At 42.1% G+C, this 15,413-nt stretch overlaps 1 protein-coding gene across 2 annotated transcripts in view; it reads right to left on the bottom strand.

The window, feature by feature from the left end:
• The window catches only part of Tdrd3 (tudor domain containing 3), a 140,632-nt gene extending 125,899 nt beyond the window's left edge, over positions 1-14,733 (bottom strand). The window contains exon 1 of one of the 2 annotated variants that reach the window (XM_051160892.1): positions 14,432-14,733. In XM_051160892.1, coding sequence (XP_051016849.1) covers positions 14,432-14,472 — 41 coding nt within the window. In that variant the 5' untranslated portion in view covers positions 14,473-14,733. The remainder of the gene's footprint in view (positions 1-14,431) is intronic. The other variant, XM_051160891.1, reaches the window with a different exon arrangement.
• Positions 14,734-15,413: the final 680 nt, after the last annotated feature.

The raw sequence follows: 15,413 nt of genomic DNA, 5'->3' as shown, positions 1-15,413 counted from the left end.
ATACCAGGGACCTTGTAGCAAACACACATGGATTTCAAGGGTGGACAGATAGAATATAGTGGTACAAAGGGTTAAAGTGGTACACAAAAGATTTAATGGGAAGAGGATAGAAGGCCGGGGTACAAGAGTGACTATGGGATAACACTAAAGACATTTTGAAGAAGAAACTTTGTACTGTACAACTTTTGTAAAATATATACACATGACTATAAAGAGTTTAAATGGAGTTAACCTATACAGGGTAGCAATGCCAGTACTAGAGACCACAGGATAACAAATAAAAAGCTCAGGGTCAGCAGTGGGTTACATTCTTTGGAGTTGTTGGTGAGTCAAATCCCATACACCCCCAACCATTACAGGCTACTGCCAATACTATTGATTACCCTCCAGAACTTGACAGTGAGACCCTATTACTGAAGGTACTCGAGTTACACAATATGTAGAAATCAAACTGGTACTAGAAGCTTCATCCCTCCTGGTTATCTTTCAAAATGCTGGAACGTGCCATGCATGCTACCAGAGGAGAAAAGGAATCACCAATCTTACTCAACTGTGAACCCCAACAGCTATAATAATGAGGGGCCTAGGAAGACATACCCACTGATGCATACATAGTAGCACAAATGTCATAGTAGTAATGAAACACTTTCTTCTTGGGTCTAAGGACCAACCCCAAAGTTGAGACCTAGACCTGGCATTATTATCAGGGCCAAGAACCTGTGGAACAGGCTCTAGGGGAGAACCAGGGCTATTTCTCTGCTAATTGGACATAGTATTAAACTAAGGCTTTTGTTTATTTGTTTGTTTCTTTTGTTTTGTTTTTCAAGATAGGGTTTACTCTGTGTAGCTGTGGCTGTCCTGGACTCACTTTGTAGACTAGGTTGGCCTCGAATTCAGAGCAATCCACCTGCCTCTGCCTCCCAAGTGCTGGGATTTAAAGGCATGCACCTTCACACCCAGCTTAAACCAATTCTTAATGATTTATCATCATGCAAATAGATCAATAAATTTCTCAACCCCATCAGAGAAGTTTCTATTTCCAATACATTACAGAGAGACCCACAGCAATCAAGGTGCAGAGAATAAGAGACGATATAGACTGTTGAGCCTTAAACAGAACATCTATATCACAAGCCCTGCTCCCAAGCTCTAGGGATGATAATGATGGCAAAGAGAGCAGAAAGACTGTAAAAGCCAAAGGAGGTAGATAACTACAGGAAAACAGTGTTGCCTGGATACAGCAGGGCAGTTGTAGGTATAAATTCAGAGAAGTTGAGACAGTATGCACAACACCTGTACAGAATCAGAAAAGACAAAATTCTAGCAAGGAGCTATTGGCAGTTGACTGTAGTTAGAAAAAAGAAAGTCAGCTATCTTTAAGGGCACAGGCTCTGGTGGGTAGACCACTCTTCACTAAAGGCCACACAGCCAAGAACATATGGGCAGCATAAAGTGTACGTTATGGGTTTAAATAAAACCTAAAAATAAAAGGAATAAAGTTGGATGGGTAGAGAAGAGGGAATGGATGTGGGAGGAGCTGGAGGAAGAGGGAATATGATCAAAATGCACTGTAAAATATTCTCAAAGAACCAGTAAAAGAGGAAGAAATAAATATATGAAATCTAACTGAACAGCAAAACTAAACAGTGGCATTTCTGTTACTATTTTCTTTTTCTCAAAAATCTCTCTTGATAGTAGGGCACAGTAGGACATGCTTGTAATCCCATCAGTCAGGGAGGCAGAGGCAGGTGGATTGCTCTAGTTCGAGGCCAATCTGGTCTACAAAGTGAGTCCAGGACAGCCAAGGGTACACAGAGAAACCTTGTCTCAAAAATAAATAAATAAATGTTTAAAAGAAAGAAAATCTAATGATAATTTAGTTTTATGATAGACTTCTAATTAGTATATTCAACTAATTCTAATACAAATATTTATTCAAAATAATTTATTAATCTGTTTCAAAGAAAAATTGATTTAATCTCCCAAGCCCATTTCTAGAGAGTACTTTTATAGTGCTGATTTCTTGCTGACTTGTTAGTTTATTTGTATTGGGAATTTGGGAATAATAATAATAATAATAATAATAATAATAATAATAATAATAATAATAATAATGTAAGGAGAGGTCTCCAGAGAGAATACAAGACAGGCTATCATAGCAATAAGCAAAATAAATACAGCAAAACTATTCTGCCAAACACTAAACTATTTTGCACTTTGAAAGTGTGTCTTACAGAAAGATATTCTGCAGGCTGTATTCTGCACAGTACCAAAAGAAAACCATAAACACCAAGCCAGCCACAAACCCTTTATCTACAAAGGTGCTCTGCTTGCAAAATAAGCTAGTTCAATGGTGGCCAAACATTTATGGGAGTAACCATAATTAAGTCCCTGTTCAGCTATCATCAGAAAAGGTTCCTCTTACAACAAATGGGAACAAATAGAGACCCACAGCCATACATTACACACTGAGACACCTTGGAACGCTCAGCCCTAAATGGGATATCTCCATCAAATCCCTCCCCCTCAGAACTCAATGGAAGAGGAGGAGGAACAAATTGAAGAGCCAGAGGGGATAGATGATAACAAGAAAACAAGTCTCTCTAAATCAACATGAGCAAAGCTCATATGACATGAATTCAGAGAGTGAAGCAGCATGCACAGGTCTGCACTAGCTCCTCTGTGTACACATTATGGCTTCTAGTTTAGAGTGTTATGGGACTCCTGAACAAATGGGTCTCTAATTCTTTGTCTTCTCTTGGGCTTTTTTCCTTCTGTTGGTTTGTCCTGTCCAACTTCAATTTGATAGCTTTTGTTTTATCTTACTATATTTTGCTTTGTTATATTTTAATACTATCTCTTAGAAGTCTGTTTGTTTCTAGTGAGAGAAAGAAAGGGAGTGGATCCGGATGAGAGGAGAGGTGGGAACAACTGGGAGTAGGAGAGAGAAGAGAAACCATAATCAGGGTATATTATGTGAGAAAAGAATCTATTTTCAATAAAAGGAATAATAAGAAAGTATATGTCTTAGATGCATAGAAACCTGTAGCTACATGTATTTTCTTAAAGCATCACCAGTAACAATAAACAATTCCATTTATACATGAAAACTATTGCAATAAGGTAAAAAAATGAAAACATGCCAAAGCAGGACTAATTCAAAGGTAGCTAATATAATGGCAGGTAAGCATCATAATCGCTAGTATGAGTTAATATTAATTCATAACTAAAAGTGCAAAGAGTTACAAAATCCTAAAGACATCTCCTAAACCTACTATCTGGTGTATCACTAGGTATCTCCTGTGAGGCTTGTAATCTATATACATACACTTACTTAGTCATCTATTTGTCAGTTTTGAAATGCTCTTATATAGAAGGGCTAGCTTCAAACTTGACATATAGCTGAGGCTAGCCTTTAACTCCTACTTCTCCTGCCCCAAACTTGATATATAGATGAGGCTGGCCTTTAACTCCTAGTCCCCCTGCCCCTACCTCCCATGTACTGTGATTGCATACATGTACCCAACTAACAGTCATAATCCCTGCTCATCAGAAAATACACTATCTATCTTTTATTTACTGATGTTAAATGTGATATGAAGTAGGAAGGCTTCACAAGCTGAAAGGCCACTTATAAGCATGAGATTATCACTTTAACTTTTATAAATATCAAATAAATTAAGTCAAAAAGTATAAAAGCCCCCCTCAAAAGCAAGGCTTTCTCTATTCCTACTAATTTACTCAAATTTAGCATAATTCAAAAATCATCCCTGTTTCAAAATTTCTATGTTTCCAGGTAGAATAGAACAGCTTCAAGTGGGAGCCACAGATCAAACAAGGCCAAACAACAAACTCTCTTAATTCTGGGTGATGGAACAGGTACAGAACCCGGGGGGGAGCACAAAATCTTAGAACAACCTCACATTCCCTCGCAGTTGTACAATTTGCAAGACACAGATTTATGACACGCTGGAAATATTTTAAGTTGATGATAACTTGACAATCACTGAGCTAGGTCACAGTTCTTAGAATGTCTTTCAGCTGGACATGAGATTAAAATTCTTAGAAACAAAGGATGTGACACATGTCATCCCATCATCATAGAACGGACTCTTCGCTCTCCTCTGTCCTTCCCTTTTCTGAGAGTACTTCCTTTTGTAACTGAGATATGACAGCTACTTGGCTTTGCCATGCAAACAATTACAATATTCTTGACTTTAATGTGCCAAAGAATCACCAAGGGAGCCCTGTTAAACTGCAGAAGACAACTGAGCAGGCATCTGGAGTCTACGACAGACAGGCTGCCAAGTGAAACCAGACACTACTGTGTGGCTCACATGTGGAACTAACAAGGTGACCAAAGCACAACGCAGAACTGTCCCAGAACGCCGGACTGTTTTAAGACACAGGAAAATGGCTGGAATTTAGACCTCTATACTACAAGAGCTCTGCTGAGCTAAGCCTAAGCCTAACTAAAGTAGGCCGCTGCTTTTAAACATGAGAAGTGTGTGCCACAGTCCAGTTCTGCATATTCATTAACACCAATGTAAATATTTTTTCACAAATATATTCATATAAGTATAAATTTATTCATGTAAGGATAAACAAAACTCAAAGCTCTCTTGCCCTTTTAAGAGAGCCAGACTTCGGTGTGCAGACTATGATTTGTGTCGTGGTCATTTACATATTAAGTGTATCTCATTATTCCACACCTGTTAACATATATTTGACATTGTACTTTCTTCCGTTATAGCAAATAAGTGCCACTTTAAATTCTCAATTTCTTAAGATGAAATTATATAAAGATCTCTTTCTTTAAACCATCTCTGCAAAATCTTCACAACTGCTAGAAAATGTAGTGAGCACCACACTGGTCACTGAAAGACAGACAAAAATGTTGTATTCATCGGCAAAGTCAAATGCTGTCTGGGTGTTAGCACACACCGTTGATCCAGCACTTGCAGAGGCAGGCTGTACCTCTGAGTTTGAGGCCTGCATGGCCTACAGAGAGAGTTCCAGAACACCCAGAGCTACATGAAGAAACCTTATCTTGAAAAACAAGCAAACAAACAACAACAAAAACCCACAAAGCCAAATGTTATTTTAGTGGCTACTTTGCACCAACAACTATGTAGGCATGGACAGAAAAACAACTACTAAAATTTTACAGTATCCATACAGCCATAATGTCTTTAACATTTGTATTTGAAAACCTCTACTATAAATCAATTTTGAATTATCAAAGAAACAATAAAGACTTCTGATGGATTTGTGATTAAATAAAAACAGACAAAAATGGTTTTAAAAAAAAATACAGCCAGAAAAGGTAAGCAGGAAAATTGCCAACAGCAACCAAAACAAAGGAAAAACTCCATCCTCATCTTCATCAACTTCAAAATGTTGCACCTAAAGATGATTCAGACAGCCTGGGTACTAACCCTACCCCGTCTCTCCCCAAGTAAAACATAGGAAAAAGTAGTCAAACAAACACAATCCTGCGGAAAGCTCATTTGTGAGGCTTTGAATATGCTTTTCCCCTTCAAACCTCATGTTAAAGCTTGATCTGCATTCTGAAGTATTAGAGGATGGGCCCTTATATGGTGTTTAGGAAAAGTACCTGTGGAAGGGGGCTAGAATAGGCAAGGTTTCAGAGCAGAAACCTCCATGATTACCAGCAGTTTTCTAAGACAAAGAAAGAGACATGAACACATACATGCCCGTGCTTCCTGCTACTGCCTTGTGACAACCTGAACCACCTCAGGGCTGCCATGGGCAAGACAGTCACCGCACTGCTAACAGGAGTCCTGGGAACTAAACAGAGAGAAGCCTACTGCACATGCTTCCTGCCCTAACCAGCAACAGATGAAGGGTGTTTTCTGTTCCTCATGACTGACAGTTAACAAGAGAACAGCCTATACTTGATTCTTTCCTTTCAGGAGTTTATAAAATTGTAATTTATAATTATAAACTATAAATTTTCTAAGTAAAGTCAAATTTTACTTAGATATTCAATATTTAATGTTTCATATTAGGCTAAATCTCATGTAAAAAACTGCTGAAACTTCTCAGTAGTTGAATGCAGCTGCTCACTCAAGAGGCTGGTTCTCAGATCAGTATTGTCCAACAGAAACACAACATTTTAAAGCTGTGCATGCACCTGTGTCTATGTGTGGAATGTGCGCTTGGGAGCAGGTGCCCCCAGGGGGCAGAGCCATTCCATCCTCTGGATGGATGAGACAGCATGCAAGCAGTTGAAAAGCTGCTGTAAGTACCACGAGTTCAGCTGAGTTCCTGTTCAAGAACAGTACATGTTCTTAGCCACTTAGCCATCCTCCAGGCCCTCTAGCAGTCACATTTTAAAATGAATAAAAATAGAAAAAACTAACTTCCTATATTTAATACAATATATTGAAACAATATAAACAATAGAGCAATACATTGAAAATATTATTTCAATATATTAACAATAGAATATTGTAAAATTTACATTTTTACTCTAAATTTTCCAAACTCACTACACATCTTACAGCACATTTGAACTTAGACTAGACACATCTTAAGTGTTCAGTAGCTACATATGGCCATCGCCTACACTAAAATGTCCCCCAGAGGATTTCATATTGAAGACTCAGAACCCAAAGCAGCCATGTTTGAGATGAGGTCTTTGAGAAGTAAGTGAGTGATGGGGCCTCTCATCACATCAGTGCACTATCCATTGATGAGGTCATAATCAAATGAACAATTAGACAGTGAAAGTAGCAGAAATCATAGTAGGGCCCAATAAGGGGAAGTAAGTTAATAAAAATGTGCCTTAGAAAGATATACCTTGTTCCTAGATTGGTTTCTAGCCCCCTCCCTTCCCCCACCCCTACACCGTCCCTCTGTCAGAGTACAGTCAACTAGCTTTGCTTGAATGCATGAGTCAAAATAAGTCTTTCCTCCTTTAAATTATCTGTTGGGTACTCTGTCTCATCAAAAGATAGCTAACTAACCCCATGTTAATAGCTACTTCACTGGTCGCAAGTGGCTTCAATCTCTAGTCTGGTTTTCACTCCTAAGAACGCAATTACTATTCTAACACCTAGCAAACATCTGATTCAGATGACACAAAGGCATCTCACAATTTAAATAATATTTTATTTTAGCTCATGACCCAACCACCTGCAAAATATGGTGATATTCTAATAATCCTCATAACAAACAAATTATCACTGATCCATGTGTGTAAGCCTGAAAACTAGAAATCATTCCTTACCACTTCCTTTGTCACACTTTTTAACAGCCACTATGGAATAACATAAAATTCCTAATACCCTTTTTGTTAACTCTTCAAGCCCTTAAATGTTCTGTTTAAGTCACAAATATCTCCTGTACTCCATCTCCACCACCACCCACTCCTGCCCAGCTTCAGCTACTACAGAGCTAGGATAGCAGAATCTAAATTGTTATGGTGTGCTTACCTTAGCCCCCACCCCTGCTTAAAACTCATCAACTTTCTAGTAACTACAAAGTAAAAGTAAAAAGTACTGCCTGCCACAATACAATCTTCAATAATTGTTTGTTAATAGACAAAGTGATGGATCTACCCTAGACAAAAATTAGACACGGTGCTAGACAGGATGCACACAAGCAATGCGAATATATTACTACACTGGAAATTTCTCCAGGCTTCCAAGTCTGGGTTAATTGCTTTCAGATGTGTCTCAACACCACCCTGCAAGAAAAACAACAGTGCAGAACATGCTTAAGTTCTGCCTGTCACACATCACTACACTCCAAAACAACACAGTATCTTGCAGACAGGAAACATAAATATTTCCTAAGAGTACTTCAGTGCATACAGTATTGCTGGGGCTACAGTTCTTTATACTGATTTCTATGTAAAGATAGCATACATTCAATACCACTATACTGAGAGCACCTTAAAAACCACAAAACTGCAATGCATGTATAAAGGACCTATACATGCAGACATGAGTTCTCATTCTCTCCCTCCCTCCCTCGCTCCCTCCCGCCCGCCCTCCCAGTACAGGTGGACCCTAGTAAGGCTACAGTCCATCTGAGCAGTGAGTCCTCCCCTTCCCATCATCATGCCTCTCTTCTCTGCACCCTACATCTTTGACTGACAACTTACGTCACATTATGACACATTTCTTTTCCCCTTTTTGTCCTTTCCTTCATGGTGCTATGGTTCCACAAGTATTTCCCAAATTTTTATATCAAACGTTTTCTGTTGCTGTTAGAATAGTCTACTATTTATTGTACAAATCATGTAAGGGAAAAAAAGTGTATGTCAGCTGCCTACACACTGCAGATCTTAAGAAGTTTTCAACGGACAGAACTTACATGTAATATAAATCATCAAAATGCCAATATTCTTCTTTGTTGGAATGAAAAAACATAAGCTAAAGTAAGCTGATGTGCTATTTTTATGATTCTTGAACTGTTACTATGCAGTTTTTAGTTGATTTAGCAAATGCTGCTGTATGAAAGAAAGAAATTTATTTCCAACCTGCTGAGGCAGCAAGTTTCTTTATAGACCTTCTTCATGCTTGAGGCAGTCAAGCCTCCAGGCAGCTGCAACTGGATTTATAGGTTAGTCACCAAAAAATGACTGGGAACAGCTCCTTATAATCGGAGCAGTCTGATGAAATGCCCAGTTTACACTATCAAGAGAAGCAGCAAGGGATATGCCACACACTCTAAGACAGAAAGTTAACAAAGGCACACTACCTTTCAACATTAAACTCTGCAAGCAATGTAAACTAGAAGGAGGCTATCAAGGTGGGAAATATTGTCCAACAGCAGGTGATTCCAAGCTGAGTATAGTGCAGGCGTTTAATCCCAGCACTTGAAAGATGAGGCAGAGGCAGAGGCAGACAAGATGTCTGTGAGTTCAACTCAAGTCAGATCTACATAGCAAGTTCTAGGCTAGCAGCCAGAGCTACATAGTGAGAACCTGTCTAAAAATAATGGTAATAAATAAAGATGTTTCTAATAAGCCTTCCTGCAACACCCCCAACCCCCCCACCCCCCACCCCCCCCCCCCGCCTCCTCGCCACAAACACACACACACAAAGTGGCTGGTTTCTTCTAATGTTCTTCAGCATCTAAAAGATGTTATGATTGTGATCCTTCCCAAAAAAGTGCAAGAAGAATATTTTTATCAAATTGGTAATGAAAATACACTTCATGAGCCAGGTATGGTGGCACACCTTTAAGCTCAGGGATGAAGAGGCTGGCACAGGTGGAGCTCTGGACGTTCAAGTCTAGCCTGCTGATCTACATAGTGAGTTTTAGGATAGCCATAGCTAGAGACTCTGTTGAGGGGGTGGGGGGGGGGTGCATTTCACAATTTCACAAAGAAAAATTAGTATGCACTTAGTGTGTAACTTCACCACTAATTATAAAAAGCTTCATACAGTGATGTGCATCTGTAACTGGCTATCATACCAAAACTAGGACAGCTGAAGCCAATCCCCAGTTCAAGACGAGCTTAGATTGCACAGTGAGGCCATGTGTCAAGAAAAAAGGAAGACGAGGGAAGGAGGAGGAGGTACAATACTGTGTACAAGTATACCTGTGTAACAGTTGCTACAGAATAACATGGATGAATAAAAATTCCTAATATCCTTTCTATAAACTTACTGTGCAACTACTAGCACTAATATAGTCATACTGGTGCTACTACCAAAGGTTCTACCTGTGCTATAAAACACGCTCATTCACCAGCAGTCTCCTGGGGAATAGTGTGAGAAAACTTAGACCAACCAAACAAAGCACAGAGGGTGGGCTGAAGAATGACAACCACACTCTTTATTGTGATAATTAATAAGGCTATTAAGAAGCTTCTGGGTGGTGGGACATAAAAGGAAGAGTGGGGAATGTTTAATCCCAGCATTATGTCTGAAAGTTGCTCCACTTCTTTACCTCAAGGCAAGATGTACGGGAAGGGTAAAGGCTCCCTTTGTAAGCTGCTCTGCACTGTGTCCATTTTCAGCACTATTTTGCCTACCATTGCTCTCCTCCAGCCCCACAGCTGACTACAATAGATAAGCTGCAGTTTCTTAGTTGTTGAAAGGTGGCACAAATGGAGTTACAAATGTACATGGGACAGAAGAGACCAGTGTGGTGGCAGTAGGCAAAGTGAGATAAGCCAAAGGAAAGGTGAGAATCTAGGGGGGTAAGGGTTTGACATCATGCTGCACCCCTCCATTTTATCAAAACAAAAACAAACACCACAGGGAATACTCTGCGGTTAAATCATCAATGTTCTGGGTTTCAAAAATGCCTATTTTTAATAAAATGAAAACATAATTTGTTTTCTTTGTTTTGTTTTGATTCAGACAAGCTATTTCTTTATAGCCCAGGCTGGCCTGGAATCCTCCAGCTCCATCCAGGGACTGCAGCAGTGAGTCACCACACTCAGCCTAAAAAAATACCATTTCTAATGCTACCTTAGAGAACTTCAACCCTAAACTGCTGAAGAAAACAAAATACAAAACAAAACAAAAAATATAGTGATTTGTTTTTTCAGAAATTCTTTAAGACTTCAAAACTTAGGTCTAGGTGATACAGGATAAATGATTTCTTTCATTATGACATAACCACCCCTCAGACTAAGCTTCTTTGCCCCCTCAAAAAACAGCACACAATTCCACCCCACCCCATCCCCTCGGGACAGGACTTCACTGTGTAGCCTTGGTTGTCCTTGAACTCACTCTATAAACCATGCTACCTGACTAAAAATTCCATTTTTAAATGTAGGGGATAATCCTGGTTTTGTTTGTTGGCTTGGGTTTTTTTCTGAGACAGTCTAATATGAAGCCCAGGCTGGGATTACAAGCATACACCAGCAAAGCTAGCTTGTTATTTTTAACCAGCCATTTAAATGAGAAGTGGTCACCACAACTCACTACAAGTAAGTACTGAATTTCTGAATATGTGAACTCTATTCTTGGTCCCACTACTTAGAACTGAGCAAACTATTACTCTCTATGATTTGTTTTTTCCTCACTCTCACACTGGAGATAAATTACACAGTATTAAGTCTATAGACAATATGGTGTCACAAACATAAATTCAAAGATTACATTCTCCTGACATATTTAAAAAGAAGAAGAGGAGAGGAATGAAGGAAAAGGAGAGGGAGGTACAAAATGGCTCAGATAAGAGAACTGAGTTTGGATCCCCCATCACCCCTGTAAAAAGCTAGGTATGGCCCCACTTGAGACAGGATGACCACAGAGGCTTGCTGGGGAAGTCTATCAAAAACTAAGCAGCAGGCACCAGATTCTGTAAGAAACTCTCTATCAAAGGAATATAGCAGAGTATTATTGGGGCAAGATACCCAGCCTCTTCTTCTGGTATTCATATACACATATGTGTGCATATACCACAGGCAAAAATATAAACAAAATAAAAAAGATTCAAAGACAAAATGTGAGTGTAGAAATAGACAATTCCCTTTAAGATGAATAAGGAAAAACGAGACACAATCAATATTGTTCCTTATACAATTATATAGCCAAATCCCTTCTATGAAGTTATTTTATGCATGGAAGTAAGCATTACAAGGGTCCAAGGTGCCATTTTAGATATTTAAACAAAGTACTTTACTGCAGAAATCCCTAAAACATTTAAACTGAAGTCCATGAAACCTACCTAATCCTCCCTGTTACAAGCCACAGGTGTGGGGTGGGTGGGGCATGAAGCTGCTTAATTTATATTTTAAAGCCCTGAATTTGGCAAAGATATTCCTGAACATCTGTGACTTTAAAAGATACTCTAAAACAACTCTGTAAGTTTCAATAATAAATCTATCTACTGCATCCCCCCCAAAGATCACACTCTCAGCATAAGCCAGTCACTAGTACTTCCTTAACTTACTACTTTACATAGTGGATAAATCAGATTAATAACAGTGTAGATGTTTTAGCGTTTCATTTTAAGATCTACAGCTACTTTAGCACACAACATACTTGAGTCCAAAAAATGCTTTGTTGGTGTCAACAACAACCCCAGAGCAAGGGGAAATCTGGATGTCACAACTCTGAGTTGTTCAAAGCTGTTCTCTAGTCTAAACATTTCCTCTAAGCACTCTTGTCCTTTGAAATTCTGATTGTAATTTGGGAAGTCTCTAATTAAAGGCCTAGTACAAGCCACACCATTAGGGAGAGACCATGCCTTCCTTGGCACCAACTTGGACTGGTGAACACGGGTCAGGAACTACAGGAAATTTCTACCAGCCTTAGAGATCTAAGAACTTTAATGATCACTGCCTTTATTAATCTGGGCTCTTCAGAAGCAAAACTGGTTGGCGGGAGGGGGGCGGGGGACGACCAAGTAAAGCTAACTTGCAATACAAAGTGGCAAATGTTAAGATGTAACATCGCTGGGGATTTGTAACAATCTCAAAAAGCAGAAAATCACTCAGACTGGCACTTCTGACTGACAAGGCCATTCCAAGGTCAACTCTTTTGACTTAGTAAGACCCAACGATGTGGTATATTTCTGGGTATCACAGGGAAAAAAAAAGAAAAAGAAAAAAAGAGAAAAAAAAAAAATATATATATATATATATGGTTCTCTGCCCTTCAAGAATCCAAACACAACAAATTTAGAATAATCTGAGATGCCAATAAAGTAACAAACCTTACTAGAGGATATGGTGTTCTACAATGTATTTTGTCAAAAAACAGCATTTGTAAATAAAGGAGTATCACTAGTTTATAAGACTGGGGCTCAGTTCAATGAAGAATGGGGTAAATTCAAATAGAAGCAACGTCTGGAGCAACCCAAACTTGCAATTCCATCATGAGTTCAAGGCCAGGGTGGGCTACATAAACTGGAATGAAAGATTGACTTAAGATTATTCTGGACAGTCTTGTTAAAAAAAAAAAAAAAAAAAAAAAAAAAAAAAAATCAAGAAAATGAAAGGTGGCATTCCAGTAAAAGAACAAAATAAAACTAAATAAGGTGAAATTTTTAACTTACAATTTGTTGTATAAGTGATGGGGGATGAAGAGGTCTGTACTTTATTAGAGAAAGAGAGAGTGAGAGAGAGAGAGAGAGAGAGAGAGAGAGAGAGAGAGAGGAATAAGCAAATTAAGTGGTAAACACACAGGCCAGGACCAGCTTTGTTAAGTCAACATTTATTTCAAACACTTTCTAGCTATGTCACTGAGAAAGTTACTTAATAATTCCCTCTCCATCTTCAAACTTGTGAAGGTAGGAAAAAGAAAAAAAAAAAAAAGAAAAAAAAAAGCCTGTCAAGTCAGTAGCAAAATCTTCACAGCACAGGTGTTAACTATATTGCCCAGTTGATCAAAACTTTATGATTAAAGTCAAATTCCAATCCTTTAGGGACTTCTTGGTTTTAATCCTCAGACATCTTCCTCCAAGAACCATGGAGATGTGGAGTCCTATCTCCAAAACAATAGGCACTTCCCTAACTCTTGTTACCTACAAAGCCTTTCTTCATCATCTGTCAGAGCCCACTTCTCTAGGAAAGTAACCCTCAAGTCATAAAGTGCTCTGCCTGTTCTTTACTGTTCACTAACACTGCAGTAGTTTCCTTAATGCTTCTCCTAAAGTGTAGTTTCAGAAAGCTAGGACAAATCATTTGTTTCATTCTCTCATTCCTACCCATCAGCCCAGAAGGTACCTATGTCAGGCTGGGAAAAGCGACGCTGAATTAAACTGGATGTTTTACAACTGTCATGGCTGCAATTCCAGAAACTGCTTACTTTCTAATGGTTTTTTTTTTAATTGCTTTCAGATCCCCAAAATTCATGACACGAAACGTCCTTTAGAAATCGGACCAACGCCATCCTTTCAAGAAAAGTTCCACGGGGCACCACCACCCCCACCCCCCGCACGAGCAGCCCGGGCGGTCATTCTCTGCTTCGCAAGTTGAGCGTGCAAGCGAAGGCAGCGGCGCTCCGGTCGGTCTGCACGGTAGTTTGCAACGGGGGCGGCGGGCCGGCTCCGGCCGCCGCGTGGGGCTGGGCTCGGTGCTCCCGCCAACTTCCCGCAGGCCGCCGCCGCCGCCGCCTCTCCGCGTCCGCCGCAGCGAACACCCTCCCGGGGCGGCGGCGCGCCGTGCTCGGCCCCGCAGGTCCTCCCCGGCGGCGCTGCCCGGGGCCTGGCCGCCGTCCGTTCCCGGGCCCGGAGGCCTCGCTCGCTCTCTCCCCCCGGGCCGCCGCTCCGCTCCAGGTCGCAGGCCGCCGCCCCGAGGGGAGCAGGGGGGGAACTCGCCGAGCTCCGCGTGGCGCCGGGGGCGGAGCCGGCCCCGAGGGCCCCCGAGAGGACGCGGGCGGGTGCCGGTGTCCGCCTTCCCCCACCCCGCGTCCCCGGCGCCCCTCTCCCGACCTTCTCCGGGGCTCTACCGGAGCCCACGGCCGGGTGGCCGGCGCGACTCGGCACTTACCAACCCGCCTGGGACAACGCGGCGCCGGGCACCTCGGCCATGGTTTGCAGCTCAGGCCCGGGGATGGCGGGGGTCTGGACTGGGGGTGGGGGACAGGCCTCCTAGTGGAGACCCAGAAAAAGAAAAAGAAGAGGAAAGAGAGAAAAAAAGAAGAAAGAAAAGAAAAAGAAGAAAAAAAGAAAAACTCCTCCGTTCGACTGGGCCACTGGGCATGCTCAGTGCGACGGGCGCTTCCGCGTGCCGGTTCCGCTCGCCGCGTTTTGCGAGCGGCCGCAGGGGCCGGCCCGGGCTTGGGAGCGGCGAGCCGCCAAATGCGGCCTGGGCCGGGGGATCGGACCCGGCGCCGCCGTGGGGACCGCGCTAGGCTGGTGGCGCCCCACCCCACCCCCCGGTGGTGCTGCTTGGTTACTTTGTGAATTGCACGCTAGGGAGCCGCGCTTCCCGGAGCCGCCTTACGGGGCGGGACACTGACCCCCGCGGCCCGGGAGGCGCACCGCGGCCACGTTTGGGGCGGTGCAGCCCAGCCCATTCTGCACTGGAGTTAATTGTTCTGGTCAGGGCCGCCTCCGTTCACTTGGCCTTGCGGACCGCCGAGACTCAGAAAACAGCATCCCGCTCCCCTCCTGAGTCCCGGCGGGCACATGGGTGAGCGGGGCTAACCCTACACTTAGGGGAGTTGGCTTTGAAACCAGGCTGTAGTGAGAGGGACAGCTTTTTCTTGTCACCCTCCTCCTGTTGGGCGTAGCCCTGCCCCAGCGCGGCCCCGCGACCTTGGCACCGGCACCCAACCAGACTAGCGCCGCCCTACACCGTGCCCTCTGCCGCACGGCGGAGGACCAAGTTACAAGGCGGATCTCCCAGCGAGCATGCGCAGCAACGCCACCGAGCTGCGCCGAGATGCTCCGAGCGTGATTGGGCCATCGGGAGTCACGCAGGCCAATCGGAGAGGAAGAGTCGGGATGGTGCCTGCAAGTGCTTCCAA

The sequence above is a fragment of the Acomys russatus genome, chromosome 18, assembly GCF_903995435.1.
Source record: "Acomys russatus chromosome 18, mAcoRus1.1, whole genome shotgun sequence".
Lineage (NCBI taxonomy): Eukaryota > Metazoa > Chordata > Mammalia > Rodentia > Muridae > Acomys > Acomys russatus.
The sequence above is the reverse complement of the archived record's forward strand: the minus strand, read 5'-3'. Positions and strand labels throughout refer to the sequence as shown.